Raw genomic sequence first — 17979 nt, forward strand, 5'->3', positions numbered from 1 at the left:
GATGTATGACATTCCATATTTGGACCATAATTTTTAAAGTTTCGCTAAAATAAATAAATAAATCAATAAATTATTGATTTTCAAAACCAGCTGCCTGATGAAATTCAACGACAAAAAATTAGAATTTCCAATTTTGAATAAGGAATTACACATTTTTGAGGAAAATTTTTAGATTTTTCGTACCAGGCGATCATAACCAGTAGCAGAAAACAAACTGCCAGTCTGTACAAAATGCACATTTTTATGGTAAATATATTGATTTTTTGCATCAGGCGATTACAATAAATAGCAGGTGTATACTGAAAACGAAATTCCAAAAGATCGTTGGTCTCATTCTGAAATTTCTGTTCGCCTGGTAGCGAAGCCCACAGCCCAGAGTTGCAGAAAAGGTAAATCGCTTTCAATATTTGCTTTTTAAAACATTACTATTTATTTCTTTTACTATGACGCTTGAATTTATCAGTTTTAGTTTTGTTTTGCGTTCGTTTTTTATCTTTGTTTTTGTTTTCTTTCAACTATTTTACAGGTGATAGACTATATTGCGCTTAGTGAAACTACATGCACTTCTATATATAATTTATTTATATATATAAATATCTTTATGTATATTCTTGTCAACATAATTTCTTCGGCTTTCGACTTACATCTTATTAAAAGACTTGTACAAATGCAGAATAAGAATAAGAATAAGATTCGGAATCGAAATCAGAGCGTAAAAGTGCGCAGACGAGAACATGAAGAAATAGTCACATATTGATGGACAAGTACAGAAAGAGCGAGATTTCATTTGAGATTCTGGACATTCGATAGATTCTGGTGATGCTGATCCGAGCCGAATCGATATGCACCATGGAAATTCCAGGTGGAATGCGGCAGATAGGATTTACAGATCGATCAACAACATGGCCGAGAATGTAGTGATGTGAGCAACTAACTAAATGCCCGCATAGAGAGGCAGCTTGGCGGTGTCCACCTTCTCCTCCACCTTGAACGAGGGGAATAGGCCGCCCTGGTTGGTGCGGGTATTCTTGCCCTTGGAATTGCCATCCCAATGGTTACCAGCCACCGAGACGAGGTCACCAACACGCAGCTGTAGATCCTCGTGCGTGCGCGGCTTGTGGGCGATAACGACGCGGCGATTGTGCGCATTCTGGCCACCGTAGTAGTATATGTCGTCCAGCGACTTGAACCGATGCGCTGCATCCGGATACATCGTCTGCATTATCTCGTAGGCCACGCGACACACCTGCGACGAGAAGGTGCACACCAGATGATCGGACATGGAAAGCAGGTGGATATCCAGAATGATCCCGTTCAGGGCGGTGTCCGTGTATCGTGTGGATACGGACGCCATGCGCGCCACCTCCGGATCACCAATGATCTGGTACTGCGGGTACTTTCGGCGCGCCTCCTCAATAACCTGGGCATCATCCGATGCGAGGAAAATCCGGCGAGCCACAGTGCTGCCGTTTACCTCCAGCGTGCGGTAGTAGTCCTCGACATAGGTCATATACTCCTCCACACTGTGGCAGGCCGCTTCTGTGCCCACTTTGTCCGTGCGACGGACATGAACGCTGTAAGAAAAAACCCGAATATTTAATTTTTTTCAAAAGAACAAATCGACTCTTGGTTCACTTACCCAACAATGGGACGCTCCCAACCCAAATTGCGCATGCCAGAGGTAAGAAAATCCCGCGTCGTTGGTTGCGGTCGGAGCAAATACTTAAGGAACTGACCCACCCACCAAACGATGGGGTCTCCATGCAGACGCTTAAGTCTCGGCGCCAGATCCTCGGGAACGGCGAGCGGCAGGTACGGCGGTCTCGGCATCAGCGAGTCAATGATGGGCAACACCAGCACCTGGGTGTTCGGCTTGCCCGGCCAATTGTATGTGTTGGCGGTGCCCGCATCATGGCAGCTGTTGGACACCGGTTGGAACACCTCCTCCCAGCCGCCCTTGTGATACCGCCATCCGCGGGATTTTAAGATGAGCGTCCGCTCGGTGGCGTAGGCCACTATAAAGCAATACACCACATGGTGCAGTTGGCAGCCGTAGCCACAGCCCTGGGGATTTAGGAATAACGAATTAGATTAATGGCTGACAAGTAAGGTGGCATTATAGTAACCGAAAGATTAGCTCAAGAAATAGGAATAATAAGAATATATAACGCACCTTGTTGAGCTTACAGACCAGCTTGCGAGCATTCTGGCAATCACTGGGATTCTGTAGATGGTGCAGGCGCCGCTGTACCAAATCGCTCAAATCCCGTGCCTCCTTGTGTCGCCAGGCCTCGTAGCCATCGGACTGACGCATCCGCTCCATATCGCTCAGCAGGGAGCGCTTGTGCTCGGCGCCTTGGAGCAGCACCTGGTTAATGGACTCCTCCAAATCGGCACTCGCATGGCCGGCGGCCACTGCCTTACGCACTTTGCCCAGTTCACTGCTGAAGAAATTCCAGATCTCACCGATGTTCGTCTGGATGCGTCTGCGCGTGAACTCGTACTCTAGGCTGGGCTCGAATTCGCCATGATCCGGAACACCGGCCTCCAGATCATTGGGCGCTCCCTCGGCCACATTATTCCAACCGCGCAGATCAGCGGGGGCGGACTCGAACATGGATTCTGGTTCCGGGCCGGCGACCTCGGGCGCCAGCTTTGGATTTAGCGCATCGTTCTCCAGCCTTTGCACCAGTTTCATTGCGCTCTGCTTGTCCAGTTGGTCACTGGAAAATAAAAAAAAAAAAGAGGGAGATGGGGGTTCAGGTTAGCAAAGCAGCTTATCGCATGTAATTCCGCCTACGTGCCATGAATAATTAGCCTGGCTGCTGACAAAACATCATTATGGTGATCGCAAAAGTGTAACTGCTATGGTACAATGTTTCAGGAAGCTATATTTAATACAAATACTATTGAAGCTTCTTTATTTCTACATAAACCGAGAACTGGTTATTGATTGATGCTAATCTCTTTGATATCACAGCTATGGCGGTATTTAAAATCGCAATTAACGTGTATAATCATTTGTTTACTTTATAGCAAGACCAAAAGGGGTTCCAGGCGAGTGCTAACAATGATATATTTTGTGCTATTGTGCTGCCCCCGGCTGTATCCCCACAGCTCCAGCCACCTACCTCATCAACTCGTCGATGAGCTGTTTAAGCTCCTCATTGCGCTGTCTCGTGTGCTCCAGCATCTGGAGCGCCTGTGATATGCGACGGGCGTTCAGCTCACTCTCCCCGGCCGCCTGCTGGCCCTGAGTATTGGTCAGCTTGACCACGAACACGTAGACCAACCCGATCCAGGCCAGTACGAATATGATGAGGGCGCGTGCCCAGGAGTTGGCCGAAGCCCCGAATAGCTGACGCACCAGCAGCATGCCGGCGTTTCCACTGCTGCTCCTGCTCCTCCTCCTCCTCTGGATTCTGCCCTCCGCTCGCCGGGACCACAATCGATCTTCCAGGGGATCAAGGAACGGGGCTCCGAACGGGGGCGGACTCGGAAATGCTCTCTACGTGTACTTCAATGCGGAGCTGTTTCGATTCCGGTGCATAGTCTCAATTAACTCCGATCCGGCCAGCAACCAAGGCGATCCAATGACATGGTCGGCGGGGCTAGGATTCCTCTTCGATTTATAGATATTTTATAAAGGATATATGGACGTATGGGATGGTGGCCAGCTGGAATGCAAGTTTCACGGAGCTCGATCAATGCCAGAATGAAATTGACTGATGGGCCGGTGGTCTATATCGCCGATCGAGTTGGCCAGGTAGTCGTGGCAAGTCAAATTAAGTGCAAAAGTATTCTATATATTTCCGTCCTGTTCTGTGTTTTCTTTTGATTAGCACTAGAGCTGTGTTGTTAGCACACCATGCTATCGATGCATAGACATCGATACATCTGCCCACTTGAAGAGCGTTGCCATATTCGGACGAGCCATTACATTATTTTCGATAAGTCGATGACTAGTTCCAACGGCTCTCGATGTAACGCCTATTCAAACACCAAATGCAAAAACCCCATTGAAGTGATAAAACAATTGAAGATGATTGTGGGATGTTTTCAGTTTTATGCCGTGTTTTCTTAATATTTCACATTTTATTCGCACTTATGCTACTAATAATAAAAATGATTATAATTTTCAGATGTGTTGTTACTTTCAAAGTTCCGACCGATCTGCGAGTGGTATGGGTCGTGGATATCGGGGAAACCACCCGGTACCGGCAACCCAAACCACGCGGAGATCGGACGACCTGCGTCGGGTGCAATTAAGATGCGGGCCGTATGCTTCCGTATCTTCTTTTTTCTCTTTTGGAAATCAAATGAAACGTGATTATCGTATAAATTATAAAAAATTCAGTATATGTAAAGTTAAAAAAAAGTTTTACACATAATATAAATTATATTATTATAATTACGACCACAAAAATTTCTTAGTGTTGAAATGAGTTTTGTTTTGTTTTGTTTCTTCCGAGTGTTTGTGTGTTTATGTGTGTGGGGAGGGGGTGTATTCTGTGTGCGGCGTGTTTTGAGTGAGAGAGATAGAGAGAGAGCGCGAGTTGCTGCGGGTCGACGGTCGAAGGGGGTGGTGGTGGAGTTGGTGGTGGGGGGCTTGGTTTATACGACAAGTTTTGATTTATTATTAAATTTAAATACCTATGTATATAAATTACGTTTCTGTTTATTATAATTATTGTTGTTTCCATCTTAATCATTTTGTTTTCTTTCGCTTTTTATTTTTCATATTTTTTTTTTGTTTTTTGTATGTAGTGGGCAACTGCGGCATTTGTAAATTTCTTTATATTTAAATGTTCCTTTTGACTGTGTAAAAATATCGATTTCCATCTGATCTTGTTTTGTAGTTACTATTCATGTATGCATTTGCTTTTCGTTTTAGTTAAATTACGTTAACGCTGCATTCTGAACTCTCTGTTGCTGCTGATTCTGCTGCTTGTTCTTCGGATTCTTGATCGGATTCTTCTGATTCTTCATCTTGGCGCGCTTTCTATGCTATTGAAATGTTGTTTGTGGTGCTGCTTACTGCCTTCTGGATCGGGATCCTATATTCCGCTCTGATCTGATCGGTTATGTTCATGTTATGTCGGGTTGTGTGTGTCTGTGTTGTGTGTATGAGAGTGGAGTGTGTTGGGTGTTCGCATCTCGTTATATGTTGTATATATATATATATATATGTGTATATATATATATATATAATATATTATATGTATGTATAGTTAGTTGCTTAATAGTAGAATTTCTTGAATGTTGTTGTGGTAAAGTGTAGGTAATGTTGCTCTATGTCTCTATGTCGACTCAACTGCACTACATACATATGTCTTTCCACCGGATACGCGGCGAACCGAAACGTGCCGAGCCGAACCGATCCCCGTTTCTGACCCGCATCCGCATCCGTATCCGTATTTCGTTTCCTCACCTCCGCCTCATTCGCTGCGCAGTTTCTTTAGATCCGGTGACTTCTCCCCCACGCCCACACCCACTCCGCCGGCGTTCTTCAGCTCCATATCGCAGTGCAGGGCAGTACGCTTCTGTCCAATGGCTGGTGCCGAGTCTGCACCCGCTGCTACCGGTGAAACCGCATCCACCGCCTTGTTCGCCGCCAGCTGCTGCAGTTTACTGTCCCTCACAATGCCGTTGCTGCTATTGCTCTCGTCAGCCTCTAGCTCCGCCTCATTATCCTCCTCCTCGTCCAGCTCATCTTCCTCCTCGTCCTCCGCCTCATCCTCATCCTCGTCGCCCAGGACGCCGTTCCCGTTACCATTTCCATTGGCTGGTGCTGCAGTCGCTTTGCTGGCTGGCTGTGGTGCTGCTGTAACCGCTTCCTCTTCTGCCAAAGGAGCAGGCTGACCGTTGTTGGTGATCGAATTGTTAGTTTTGTGGGGCTGGCTCGGCGACTGCTTTTGATTCTGATTCTGGCTCGAGTGCTGTGTGGGAGTCAGGATGGGCAGGCTGTTGGTCTTGGGCGGCGCCTCCTGATTGCTTTCAGAGTCCGAGGCGAGCGGTGTTCCACTCGAACCGATGCCAATGCCAATGTCTAGGGCGATGGGCTCACCGTCCTCTGTGGAAGTGGTGGCCGTTGTCTGTGTGGTGCCATCGTTGTCATCGATGATCGGCTCCTGGGAGGTGGAATCGTTCGAAACAAAGTTGGAGTCACCGTCCTGCAGGGCGGCGCCAACGGCAGCTGCGTTGTTCTTGGCCTCGCCCGACTGTAGAGGCGTCAGAGCAGCCGGGTTGGTGTTCTCATTCTCTGTCTCCGATTCTGTAGCAGTGTTGCGACCGCCTGGGGGATAGAAAGCATTGGATTAGCCATCAATGGTCAATTTGTTAACTCGGCGAACTGCGGTCAGAGTAATCAAACAAAGAAACTCTGTGTTTGAAATTATTAGACATCCTAACACTTTTGAAAAGCTGCCAACAAGTATAAGCTACTGATAATATGTTAAAAGTTAACTATTTTACAGTAGTAACTTTACAATTCCTCCTTTTTATTTAACATGACGCCACGAGTAACGAATAAATTGTAAATTGTAAATTGACCACTAGGCTACTACAAACATAATGTTTAATGGAAAATTCCGGATAGGAAAAATACTTGGTTTCTGGAAAAGACCACTCGGTTTGAGTGTTTTGTTGCAAGGGTGTATACTCAAGCCGCAGTTATCGGATCATCTTAGCTGCTTACCTGCTCCTTGGCTTTCGTCGTCCAAATCAACACCCACACCATCGTTGGTATCGTCGCCATCGAGCACCTTGCTGCTGTTGCCGTTTGTGCTGAGTGAACCGGTGCCAGTGGAGGCGCCGGATCCAGGCGGCGGCATATCGTCGAGCATCTCGGGACTGAGATCATTGGCCACATAGTGTGACCAGAGGGCCAGCTCCACGCGATGAGGCGACCAGTGCGGCGTATCCCCGCCCACCTCCGCATTGAGGCGCTCCACGGTGGCCTGAATGTGATTGACGAAGTTGAGGTACTCCTTGGTGGTGTAATCGATGCCCTCGATCTCTGGTATGGCCATCAGGCACTCGTCGGCCATGAATGGTGCCGAATCGGGAGCTGCGGCTGCCAGCAGTGCACTGGCCATTGTGGTGCCAACGCCCTTGAGGTTCGATAAAGCTGTGATCGCCTGCTCCAGATTGGGCAGCTTGCGGAAGGCCTTCTTTGTCTCCTGGATGACGGCGCGCGGTGTGTTGACCTTGACCAGGTAGGATAGCTGCGGATAGAATTTGCCGCGCGACTGCTTCCACTTCATCGACTGGACGAGCTCATCGTATACCATATGCGCGTCCTTGCCGCGTGCCTTAATCAATTTGGGCAGTTCATTCTGATACCACTGATCCAGGCGGATCAGCTCTTGCGGCTTCTTGCAGCGCTTCTCGGCCTTTAGCTTAAGAACCTGGGGATAGAGCTGGTAGCAGTACTCGAACTGTTTGGTGCTCCCGGTCTCGAAGAACGAGACCGTCGCCTTGCCGTTGGACATCTTCTGCGGATGCGGATGTGTCGTTGTCGCCTGCTAATGATTGGTGGTATCGCTGTATCTCCTTATCGTGGTATCTATCGCCTTGGGGCCCAGGACGTTGGCTGATCCGCAAGTGACCGGCTGGCTATATATGCGGCAATATATGTACTTTGGTGTAAGCTACTATACGCCAAATCAATTTATTGCTTACTGTTTAGTCTCCTGCTTTTCCTGTCCGTTCCGAGCTGCTCCTGTCAACGTACTGCTATTCGTGCGTTGAGAGTTCCCGGCGAGAAAGAAGCGAGTACGTGAGAGACAGAGAGAATGCGAGTGCGAGAGAGGGAGCACGAAGAAGCAGCAACGCAAAGGAGAGTGGATGAAAAGAGAAGAAAAGAGGCACACAATTAGGTTTACAGTTACGATTACATATGCAAGGGGGATCGGTGCGGTGGCATAGGGAGGTAGTTCGATTGATTACTGTTAATGCTGCTGCTGCTGCGGCCGTGTCTCTGTTGTTTGTTGTATTTACTCAATCCGATAATCGCTCACTATTTGCCAAAAATCTGCTCGCTTCCGCCGCCGTTTGCACAGCACACAAATCGAATTTTTACAGTGCTGTCGTCGGGTTCTTTTTAGTCCGCCATGCACTCACACAGTCAAACTGACAGGCACACGGATGGACACACACACACTTACTCAGCACACTCGCTCTCGCACACCCAAAGAGAGCCAGGCGCTCATACACAGGCAAAAACACGCACACAACACACACACTGACTTAAACACGCACACACTTATATACTGAGGCAACAACAGCAGCAGCAGAAAATTTCTTTTTCATCTAGGTTTTCAAAAAAAATACGAACGCGAGCATTAAATAAACGAATGCTACTATTTTTCGCTGTTGTTGTTGTTTGTGCTTTTTTCGTACCTCTTGTCTTTTTGGCAAACGGTGAGAACAGCTTTTCACTAGCGCACTGCACGCACACAGATGAGTGGGTGAACAACAAATACCTTTTAGTTAGTCGCCGCCAGTCTTCCTTTCCGTCCACATCCAAACAACTACTCCAATGCTTTGCTGTTTTTCTGTGTTGCCTCTGCTTTGCTTTGCTTCGCTTCGCCTCTGTGCTTGTGCTGTGCTGCGTGCTTCGTGCTGTGCCCGTGCTGTGCTGCTTCTTCTTCTTCCTCTGCTGTTTCAGTTTCTGCTTTCTGCCTGCAGGGGCGCCGTTGACAACTGACAAATAAAAAGGGGTTACTCTGTTCTCGAAATGAGCACGCCACCGAAGGCACAACAAAAAATTAAAAAGGATCGGAGCGGAGCGATGCAGCTGTGCGATGTGCTGCTAACTCGTGTGACGGGAATTGGGAATTGGGATTGCGAATGGGAATGGGAGGGAATACGAGAAGCGAATATGGGAATGACGAACGACGACGAACCGGGAACAGGAGTTGTCGTTCTATCTCGCCCGCACTCGGTGCCCGAATGTATCTGTATCTCTCTGGCACCCTCGGCGTTCCATTTCATTTTGCCGGCGACGTCCGTGCTCTCTGCCGCCGCTCTGCCATCGCCTCTGCCGCTGCGTTTATGCGCAGTGCGTCATTACACGAATACCTGTTTAAAGCGGAGGCATAAACGCGGCTTTGTCGATCAACATCCATGTTACCGAAACCCATGTTCGAGTTATAGAAACTTCGAGTAACAAATATCTATATTCTAGCAATGTTTACCCTTATTAGCTTAGTTAGTGCAATTATGTTTCATGTTTTTACAAACAGCAGAATGTTTTTAACAATAGTTATCTCTATATTCAGGTCCTTCAATTAAATCAAAAAGGAATGGGTTTTGTGAGTGGGTTGGGCTCCAGTGAGACTTGTTAATAATTTAAGAATTCGCGATATTCTAGTGTAAACAGCGCGTCACTGCATGTTCGCTGCTTTTGTTGTGCCAGTTGCCAGCGACAGCGGCGTCGTGTCATTATTCATATTCATGAGGGGGTGCGTCAGGTTTGCTGAATTTTACTGACTTGTTTGCGCGAACCGAAATTATTTATGGTTCAGCACGAAGAGCGATAGAAATTCATGCATATGTTGTTGGTTGGTTAAAAAGTTGCCCTTACATGCAGTTAAGTGCATATAATTTGTCTACTTGCGCATTTATTAAAAATGCATACATATTAAATAATGTACTTAATTACTCAGCGGTTTGAGGGTTGGAGCATTTACAGATGACACTGTAGTGATCAAATGGTAGCTATACATGTATAAATATCTAAAATATTACAAAACTATTCCAGCGTTCAAGCATTAACTAATTCGAGAACAGCTGCTGGTTCCATAATCGAGTACACACGTGTGCTACTCAAAGTCTAAGCTGAGAGAGCGGTCGAGCGGCAACTTGATATTTAAAAAACAGAACCCTACTTAACAGTCGACTCAAGTTCGATCCCCCCGCAGGTACGCCCCTCAGTTCACCTATCGCTCGTTTGCCTTTGCCGCCATCATTCGCTGTTGCCGTTTTTACCCTATTCGTCGAGCAACATACATAGCAGCTGCAATTTTGCTGTTTCTGTTTGTGGCTTCCATGTGCCTGCCATTCGTTCATTATACCCTTGTATAGAGCATTATCACTTTTTCAGATAGCGGCAATCCTATCTAATACATTATCAATATGATCAATTATATGGTTTCATATGTACTTCAGTGCGATTGGCTTTCCAATTTGATGATCTACTGAAATAAGCTTTTATCAATTGCTGCAAAATCGATCAAGCGAAATTTAATTTATTAGAAAATATTCCACTATAGAGCATCAAAACGTCGGCTAGACCCAGATAGCTTCCTTTTCTCGCGGCGATATGCGTGCGATATATCGCATCGATACTCGATGCGGATGCCCATCTGTTTTGCGACATTTTCCCGCTTTCCCTGTTGCAAAACCCGTTTTTCGAATTATAAATTCGAGTATTTTTTAAAACTTATAATGATTCATTTTCTAAAATCCCCACTGGAGAGCGACATTCGAATTCGTAGTGGTTGAATTTGTATTCTCTCTTTGCCATGACACAGCTGTATGTATTAATCATTCGGTATACAAGCAACTTTTTCGCACAGGCCCCTTTCCAAATCAACTACGTCTCTGTGTGTGCGACTCGCTCGTTTTTGTATTTTGCCATTCTCGCTGTTCACGCACCAATACACACAAGTGGTTGTTCAAAGTTGCCAGATTAACCTTTTACCGGTGCCAGACTGTTTTAAACTTGAAGAGGATGATGTACTTGTACTTATATATTTTTTGTGACTAAAAATTAAATTCTTAAAAAAAAACGAACATAATTCCATTTCATTGTTATTTATTAATATATAGTTCCCCTTAACAACATGTGTATATTTTTTTAAATCGATGATCAGCTGGCCTTGCCTGTCTATCGATTGCCCTTTTTGGCATCTCTAGTCCTATTCATCGAAATTTTATTTTGTATCCGGACGTGGTCCCCCAACACTTTCAGATCTCTCCAAGCGTTCCGTGCATCATGTTGACCAGGTCCATTTTATCCGTTGCCGTGTGTGGCCTCCTCCTGTCGCCCCTCCTGCCCATCACCCGTGCGTCCCAGGAGGAGGACACCGGCAAACAGGACAAGCAGTTCACCGTGGAACTGGACCCAGAAACCTTCGACACTGCGATTGCCGGCGGCAATGTCTTCGTCAAGTTCTTTGCTCCATGGTGAGTTGCAATTCGATTTGGGTTCCTCAACCCCTCCATTCCGCCCTGCGCTTACAACCTGAACGAAATAAAAAATCGCCGTCCCAAATTGGCCAACTTTTGCCGGCGAATCGCGGCGGTCCACATAGGTCGTCTATTTTATGTGACCAAGCCACGCACACATAATTATCAGTGGGTGTTTTGGTTTTCACTTTCATTCAATTTCTGGCAATTTTCTTGTAATGAAACAGATTAGCCTATGCCTGTTAAAAATCAACAAGTATTTACATAAATGAAATTTAGCTCACCAAAAATGGTCTAAATGGTCTTAAAAAGCGTGAATAAGTATTTATTTAGCAATTTTACAATTGCCAACTTTATTTGTAGTATTAATAATATGAACTGCTAATCCTAAAAAAACAATTATTTCCAATAGAGAAATTCATATTATTGCAAAAATAGCGAAATATGTACCCTCATAAATCCTAAAGAATTGGAATCTGAAAACCAGAACATACATTTTGTTAAAATTTGTATATTTCGGCGTGTTAGAAATTTACCTGACGATCGTGAGTGACATAAATTCGCGACCCCGGCAATTTGGTCAAAAACTAAAGATCCGGAGAATTGAAGATTCGTCATGTCTGTCGAGCAAATCGCACGTTCGCCGATAAGACGATCAAAGGGGCTTTGGTGTCCCCCTTGATTGACAAACTAAATACTCCAGATTTCGGCAACTATTATAGTTTTCATAGCGCCCGGCTCTCACGTCTTATCAAGAAGCCATCGCAATGCCTATGAGCTAATTTGATTAGGTTCAATTATGATGCTAGAAAGTGCCCTGCGATTAGAGGAGGGAGTTTAAGGAAGCTCGAAATGCGATTCGGCGGCTCTAGCAACCAGATGATAAACTCTTTGTTCGGGACAAAGCGCCAAGTCTTATCGCTGTTCATTGTTTTGTGTTCCTTTGTATTTGGACGGGGAAAACAATGTGAGTTTGACCGATTTATCGATTCCTATTTCAAAATCAATTTAATCGCAATAGATTAGGTGTTGAATATGGTTTGTTAGATGTGCGTCATACAGAATTCGTATCCATTTCATATGGCATCTTTTAATCGTAGGTGCGGCCATTGCAAGCGTATTCAGCCGCTGTGGGAACAGCTGGCCGAGATCATGAATGTGGATAACCCCAAGGTGATCATCGCCAAGGTGGACTGCACCAAGCACCAGGGACTCTGCGCCACGCACCAGGTTACCGGCTATCCCACACTGCGCCTCTTTAAGCTGGGCGAAGAGGAATCGGTCAAGTTTAAGGGCACTCGCGACTTGCCCGCCATTACCGATTTCATCAATAAGGAACTGAGCGCACCCGCTGAGGCGGATCTGGGCGAGGTCAAGCGCGAGCAGGTCGAGAACCTTAATATTGGCAAGGTGGTTGACCTTACCGAAGACACCTTTGCCAAGCACGTGTCCACCGGCAATCACTTTGTCAAATTCTTTGCACCCTGGTGCAGTCATTGTCAGGTAAGCCGAATACAATGCCTTCTCGCCTAAAATGCCTAACTGTGGCATCCTTTTCGTACAGCGTTTGGCACCCACGTGGGAGGACCTGGCCAAGGAGCTGATTAAAGAGCCTACCGTAACTATCTCGAAGATCGACTGCACCCAGTTCCGTTCCATCTGCCAGGACTTTGAGGTCAAGGGGTATCCCACTCTTCTCTGGATCGAGGATGGCAAAAAGATTGAAAAGTACTCGGGTGCTCGCGATCTGTCCACGCTGAAAACGTACGTGGAGAAAATGGTGGGCGTGCCACTGGAGAAGACCGCTGGCGAGGCCGGCGATGAGAAGGTGGTTATCGAGGAGGTTGCCGGCGAGGAGGACGCAGCCAAGAAGCTGACTCCACAACAGCTGACTGGCGAGGACGAGTTCGACCAAGCCATTGCCGAGGGCGTTGCCTTCATTAAGTTCTATGCTCCGTGGTGTGGACACTGCCAGAAGCTGCAACCCACCTGGGAGCAGCTGGCCACGGAAACGCACCAGGCTCAGAGTTCCGTGAAAATTGCCAAGGTTGACTGCACGGCGCCGGAGAACAAGCAAGTGTGCATCGACCAGCAGGTGGAGGGCTATCCAACTCTCTTCCTTTACAAGAATGGTCAGCGCCAGAACGAGTACGAAGGCAGCCGCTCACTGCCGGAGCTGCAGGCCTATCTGAAGAAGTTCCTCGGCCACGACGAGCTCTAAAGCATCTGCCGGTTCACAGGGAATCAGCAGTAGTCGAATGATCAAATAATCGCCCGCCAAATTAATTGTAATCGTAATTTTTCTTTCTCCAGCATAAACCTCTGTGAGGAGTCCGCATTTAATCAATATATCCAACAACACCCAAACGACAACGCGCTAGCTGAAATTGATAAATTCAATCTGAGTTCCTTTTACTTTTTTTTCGTTTTTGTCCCTCTTCCTTAGCTGTTTTTGTAGAATTTTTTTTATACTTATTTGTTTAGTGTTTACGTAAATGGGGCACGGGACTGTGTGCGCGATGATAAGCCATTTAGCGAACTTACATTTCAATTTTAAAGTCATTTTGAGTAGCCTACGTTTTAGGAAAATTTGTCAACACAAAGCTAATAAATATCAATTGGAAAACAATAGGCTGCTGTTTAAAGTATTTTATTATTATCTGTACAATATGGTTTATTTGAATAATTGTTTGGGAAAAACCACTATATAATGTTCTGAGAAGAGCTAAAAAACAGATGTTTGTGGGTTTTTCGAATAAATAGGAGTATGCAAATTTTTAAGCTGACTTATTGGCGTTCTTTAAATATTTGTTTAACACACTTTAAAATCCATTTAGATTTTGATGCCACTTAATAGTGGAGCAGACAGGTTTTTTTGATTTGAAATTTTAGCAGCGCGCGCTGTTGTCGATAACAATTTATCGATTACAGATCTAGTCGAGTCATCGAAAACGGGAAGTTTCAAGTATTTTAATTTGGGCTGCCAGATCTACGTAATGGATAAATGTATTTATATGGCACTTAATTAAATGTTGTGTTATTTTTATCTAAAATTGCGGAACCCGGGAAAATACAACTGAAAATGAAATTGCATTTGTCGGATCCACAAGAATACAATTATTACGGATGCGACGAATCCATCCATATATCGCATATGAAGTGCCATCGGTCTGCCCTGCTGTTTGCAATCCATGCCTGGCACACTGCTGCTGCGATATAAATCGTATCGTGTCTGCATCTGTCTGTCGTTGTTTTTGCATTTGAAGTGAGACTTTTTGCCGTGTCTTTGGCTCGTCCTTACGAAGCCGTCCCGTAGGTTGTCCTTGTGCACGTTGTCAGCGCAGAACAAATCCCTAGCCGGGTGCCAGTCTATACCTAATATCCCCGTTTCCCGATGAACGACAACGGTAACGGCGGAGCAGCGCCAGTCTCCGGTGGAGTGTGCGGTGTTGGTGGTGCGCACGGAGCGGCTGGTGGCGCTGATGGTGCTGGTGGTGCTGGCGGTGGCGGCGGATGCGGGGCTGGCGGTGGAGGTGCTGGTGCAGGTCCGGGCGGGGGTCCCGGGGGCGGAGCAGCTGCTGCGGACCTGGCTGGCGAGGCAGCTGGAGGAGCAGCAGGTGGTGATGCAGCCATTAATAACCAAGCTAATGCCAATGGAACCAGCGAGAGCCCAGCGAAAGGACTTAATTCTAGCGAGGATCTGGACGCCAAGCGGCGCAAGTGTCGCGAAACGGAAGAAGGCCAGGATGAAGCCAGCACGGTGGGTACAACGCCAAAAATGTGATCTTATTTGCCAGATTACCAGCCAAGTGTGTTATCAACATTTATTGATTTTGTCCACTATGAGTGGGGACTAGCTCAGACCATAGTATTAAGTCAAGTTGATCCTGGGAGAATGTGCCCTAATCCTGATCAAATCTTACCCATCTAGATGATCGATGCGAATAGTGTGCTCAATAAGATCGCCAACCTGTACGCCGAACAGCTGATGTCGGACATAGTGCTACTGGTGGACGGCAAGGAGTTTCCCGCCCACCGCGTCATCCTCTGTGCCAGCAGCGACGTCTTTCAGGTGATGCTAATGAATCCGGAGTGGAACGAGTGCAGCAAGCACGTGATCGAATTGCACGAGGAAGCCTGCTGTTCGGCGGTGTTTCCGCAGTTCATCAAGTACCTATACGTTGGCCAAATCGAGGTCACGCTGCAGACGGTGATGCCAATGCTGGCGCTGAGCGACAAGTACAATATACGCGACCTGATCGATCTCTGCGTGGACTACATGAACAAGCACGTGGCCAAGGCGGCCACCAGCGGTTATCTTGTGTCCTGGCTGCAATATACGCTCTCCTTCACGCCCACCCACAACGATCTCACCGAAACACTCAAGCGGTTTCTCAAATGGAACCTCGAGATGGTTGCCGAGTCGCGGGACTTTGTTGAAATGGACCCGGCCATACTGATACTGCTGTTGCAGCAGAACGATCTGGTTGTCACCAGCGAGTACAAATTGTTTGACATCCTGCAGACGTGGCTGCTGCATCGTCGCGAACAGATGGAGGCCACTGGCAGTGGCGGTTTCATGGAACTGATCGAACAGACTGTGTCCCACATACGCTTCGGCATGATGACGCCGCGCCAGCTCTCACACCTGCTAATGGATCCGCTGGTCGAGTATCACAAAGAGTTCCTCGTCGAGCGCATTGCCATCGGCATGAGCTATCAATCGGGCCATGAGGATCGGGTGCGAGAGGTGCGAGCCACCGAATCGGGTAAGCTGCAGTTTACGCCGCGGCTATATTGGAACGACACCTGGAGCGTCGACATCGATGTGCACAACTTTACCGCGATCGAGGATTATAAGAACTATGTGACCTGCTTCTTTTCGCAGCGACACATTGCCGAGACTGAGGAGGACGGTAAGTAGTGGCCGATAGCTGACTTCGATTGATATACAGAATAAGTTAACGATTACTTAATCGCCAGATCCCTGCATGACATGGGAAATCGAGTTTTTCCCGCGAGGCGTTAGGTATAACAAGGCCAAAATGGTATGGGGCGAGGACGTACCAGGCTGCTCTTTGAACACAGTGCGTCTACGGGTTACCTGCAAGCATCAAAACATCGGAGAGGAGCGATTTAAGGTGATTAAGCGGCAACCGTAATATTCTGTTGGGAATCAACGAGTATTGGCGCTAGTTTCCCAGTGTATTTGTAGTATTTTGTATTTGTAGTTGTATATTCTTTCATGGGTTATTCCTATTTTCAGATCGCCGTGCTGATCGTTGGCATGCAAAACCAGATTATGCACATCCGCACAGTTGTAGAGCGTACGGAGTACTTCTCCGATACGTCGCGCGTCGTCAACCTGGACAACCTGCTGCCGTACGAGGAGCTGGAGCACACATCACTGTACTTGAGTCCCCATCTGACGGGCACCGCTCGCAACACGCTTACCCTGCACGTGGTCATCACGCCGATGGGCTCCCACACCTGCCGAGATACGCCGCCGTTTCAGTTCTAAAAAAAAAAAACACAAATTATGAAGCGGTCCTGTGGGCATCTCAACTATAGCACTCCGTACTTCCCGGCGCATCCACAGGCACCTCATGCATCCACAGCCACCACTGTATTTCAAACTACCATTTAACATGTGTATGTATGTAAAAATCCAATGCGACTGCGAATCCCATGGGCTCAACCTTTGCGATCTTAACTGGCGGTCTACACCGGCCCCCAATCGATCACAACTCGATTGCAATATGATTTGTTATTAGTTTATTGTTTTATATTACACTATTTCCTTTAAGTTAGGCGCAGCGAGAGTTACTGAGTGAGTGAGTTCGTAGGCAGAGCCATATTAAAGTGATTGATTGGACACGACGCCCATTTGGTACTGTATTCACCTTACCATTTCGCAGAATTACCGCAAATGAAAATGGACTATGGAAAGGAGTTTTTCTAATAAACGTTAAACTGTAAACTAAAAAAGAAAACCATAAAATCGCCGACGACATGGCTGAGAAAGAGAGAGAGGGTCACTATTTGGCTATTTGCCATCTCGTTTGCATGAGGCATCAGTTTTAATGTTTTACAGCGCCCGCTTAGGCTTTTGGATCCCTTTTTACGAGTGCGTTTATGGCCCGGGATCAACATGTCGCGTCTCGGGGGCCTATCTTTATGTGTGCTCTACTGTCCATATAGTCTACAGTGCGGAACATCAAATATGTCATATTTAGATGGGACTCTGGGCTCTGGTCTCCGGATATCCAGATATCCAGATAGCCAGATAGCCAAGACATAACGAATATACATGCACAGATGTGTGAATCGGTTCAGGTATCGGCCATCAATCGAATTGATTTAATCTTGGCGTTAATGTAGTTGTTAAATAAAATGTCTCTTCAAAAATCAGCTGTGGTCTATTATTATTATGCGTTTTCATTAGACTGAACTAAAGAGTGTAGAATTACTGTCATTTAACGATATAATTTAGTGATTTCGGTTTTAATTAAATTATTGCCTAACGTTGACCAGTCATTTTGTAAAATAACGTCTCTGAGAAACCTGGAATAAAGGTGTGTAAAACTATAACTTAATGTTTTTATTACCTCCTGTAGTACAAAATACGATAGGCATGCATGATTATATAAATAAAGGATTTTATTTTACTTTAAATCAGACGTATTGTTTTATAATTTCACATTACCTTCTAGACATCCAGTCCCCAGGAGGTTGTTCCTTGATCTTATGTGATGCCATCATTTACGATCGCTTGGCTTAGTC

The 17979-nt window shown here is 46.3% G+C and overlaps 4 protein-coding genes, 1 long non-coding RNA gene and 1 other non-coding gene across 22 annotated transcripts; 2 read left to right on the forward strand and 4 right to left on the reverse strand.

The window, feature by feature from the left end:
* Window positions 1-503: 503 nt before the first annotated feature.
* On the reverse strand, window positions 504-3880 carry FucT6 (alpha1,6-fucosyltransferase). Its single transcript, NM_132512.4, has 4 exons — window positions 3132-3880; window positions 2174-2723; window positions 1640-2064; window positions 504-1574 (listed from the first exon to the last, which is right to left on the reverse strand). The coding sequence occupies exons 1-4, from the start codon at window positions 3374-3376 to the stop codon at window positions 935-937; spliced, it is 1860 nt and encodes a 619-aa protein (NP_572740.1). The 5' UTR covers window positions 3377-3880; the 3' UTR covers window positions 504-934.
* Window positions 3881-4048: 168 nt separating this feature from the next.
* On the reverse strand, window positions 4049-9494 carry Amun. Of its 12 annotated transcripts, none has more exons than NM_001272530.1 (5): window positions 9201-9494; window positions 8487-8706; window positions 7684-7734; window positions 6698-7617; window positions 4753-6295 (listed from the first exon to the last, which is right to left on the reverse strand). In NM_001272530.1, the coding sequence occupies exons 4-5, from the start codon at window positions 7491-7493 to the stop codon at window positions 5439-5441; spliced, it is 1653 nt and encodes a 550-aa protein (NP_001259459.1). In that variant the 5' UTR covers window positions 7494-7617; window positions 7684-7734; window positions 8487-8706; window positions 9201-9494; the 3' UTR covers window positions 4753-5438. The 12 variants fall into 12 exon arrangements, with proteins under 12 accessions (NP_727552.1, NP_727551.1, NP_001259459.1 ...); NM_001201652.1 differs by lacking the exon at window positions 9201-9494 and adding an exon at window positions 8910-8959; NM_167299.2 differs by lacking the exon at window positions 9201-9494 and having other exon boundaries at window positions 4049-6295; window positions 7684-7737; window positions 8487-8959.
* mir-9370 (mir-9370 stem loop) lies at window positions 4181-4230 on the reverse strand. The gene has a single exon (NR_144668.1). It is a non-coding gene; the product is annotated as a mir-9370 precursor RNA (primary transcript).
* Window positions 9495-9991: 497 nt separating the features above from the next.
* lncRNA:CR45618 (long non-coding RNA:CR45618) lies at window positions 9992-10649 on the reverse strand. The gene has a single exon (NR_123873.1). It is a non-coding gene; the product is annotated as a long non-coding RNA:CR45618 (long non-coding RNA).
* A 35-nt stretch (window positions 10650-10684) lies between these two features.
* On the forward strand, window positions 10685-13823 carry prtp (pretaporter). Of its 4 annotated transcripts, none has more exons than NM_001201654.2 (4): window positions 10685-10749; window positions 10979-11193; window positions 12297-12699; window positions 12761-13823. In NM_001201654.2, exons 2-4 carry the CDS (start codon window positions 11003-11005, stop codon window positions 13415-13417), a joined length of 1251 nt encoding a protein of 416 aa, NP_001188583.1. In that variant the 5' UTR covers window positions 10685-10749; window positions 10979-11002; the 3' UTR covers window positions 13418-13823. The 4 variants fall into 4 exon arrangements, with proteins under 4 accessions (NP_001188583.1, NP_001188584.1, NP_572742.1 ...); NM_001201655.2 differs by having other exon boundaries at window positions 10685-10743; NM_001272531.1 differs by lacking the exon at window positions 10685-10749 and adding an exon at window positions 11919-12163 and having other exon boundaries at window positions 10941-11193.
* Window positions 13824-14173: 350 nt separating this feature from the next.
* Window positions 14174-17783, forward strand: Tango10 (Transport and Golgi organization 10). Of its 3 annotated transcripts, NM_001272532.2 has the most exons (5): window positions 14174-14461; window positions 14513-14956; window positions 15128-16112; window positions 16180-16337; window positions 16463-17783. In NM_001272532.2, the coding sequence occupies exons 2-5, from the start codon at window positions 14591-14593 to the stop codon at window positions 16715-16717; spliced, it is 1764 nt and encodes a 587-aa protein (NP_001259461.1). In that variant the 5' UTR covers window positions 14174-14461; window positions 14513-14590; the 3' UTR covers window positions 16718-17783. The 3 variants fall into 3 exon arrangements, with proteins under 3 accessions (NP_001259461.1, NP_727555.1, NP_572743.1); NM_167302.3 differs by having other exon boundaries at window positions 14174-14956; NM_132515.3 differs by having other exon boundaries at window positions 14413-14956.
* The last annotated feature ends 196 nt before the right edge of the window (window positions 17784-17979 follow it).

The sequence above is a fragment of the Drosophila melanogaster genome, chromosome X (genome assembly GCF_000001215.4).
Source record: "Drosophila melanogaster chromosome X".
Lineage (NCBI taxonomy): Eukaryota > Metazoa > Arthropoda > Insecta > Diptera > Drosophilidae > Drosophila > Drosophila melanogaster.

What these genes read in the sequence shown, in the direction of transcription:
- Tango10 (NM_167302.3), top strand. Translation starts at nt 14,591, where the DNA reads ATGAACGACAACGGTAACGGCGGAGCAGCGCCAGTCTCCGGTGGAGTG. An exon ending in TGCCGAGACTGAGGAGGACG is followed by an intron (nt 16,113 to 16,179) that starts GTAAGTAGTGGC and finishes CTTAATCGCCAG; the next exon opens with ATCCCTGCATGACATGGGAA. An exon ending in TCGGAGAGGAGCGATTTAAG is followed by an intron (nt 16,338 to 16,462) that starts GTGATTAAGCGG and finishes TCCTATTTTCAG; the next exon opens with ATCGCCGTGCTGATCGTTGG.
- FucT6 (NM_132512.4), bottom strand. Translation starts at nt 3,376, where the DNA reads ATGCTGCTGGTGCGTCAGCTATTCGGGGCTTCGGCCAACTCCTGGGCA. An exon ending in TGGTCTGTAAGCTCAACAAG is followed by an intron (nt 2,065 to 2,173) that starts GTGCGTTATATA and finishes CTAAATCCCCAG; the next exon opens with GGCTGTGGCTACGGCTGCCA. An exon ending in TGGGAGCGTCCCATTGTTGG is followed by an intron (nt 1,575 to 1,639) that starts GTAAGTGAACCA and finishes TTTTTCTTACAG; the next exon opens with CGTTCATGTCCGTCGCACGG.
- prtp (NM_001201654.2), top strand. Translation starts at nt 11,003, where the DNA reads ATGTTGACCAGGTCCATTTTATCCGTTGCCGTGTGTGGCCTCCTCCTG. An exon ending in GTCAAGTTCTTTGCTCCATG is followed by an intron (nt 11,194 to 12,296) that starts GTGAGTTGCAAT and finishes TTTTAATCGTAG; the next exon opens with GTGCGGCCATTGCAAGCGTA. An exon ending in CCTGGTGCAGTCATTGTCAG is followed by an intron (nt 12,700 to 12,760) that starts GTAAGCCGAATA and finishes CTTTTCGTACAG; the next exon opens with CGTTTGGCACCCACGTGGGA.
- Amun (NM_167299.2), bottom strand. Translation starts at nt 7,493, where the DNA reads ATGTCCAACGGCAAGGCGACGGTCTCGTTCTTCGAGACCGGGAGCACC. An exon ending in CGACGAAAGCCAAGGAGCAG is followed by an intron (nt 6,296 to 6,697) that starts GTAAGCAGCTAA and finishes TCTATCCCCCAG; the next exon opens with GCGGTCGCAACACTGCTACA.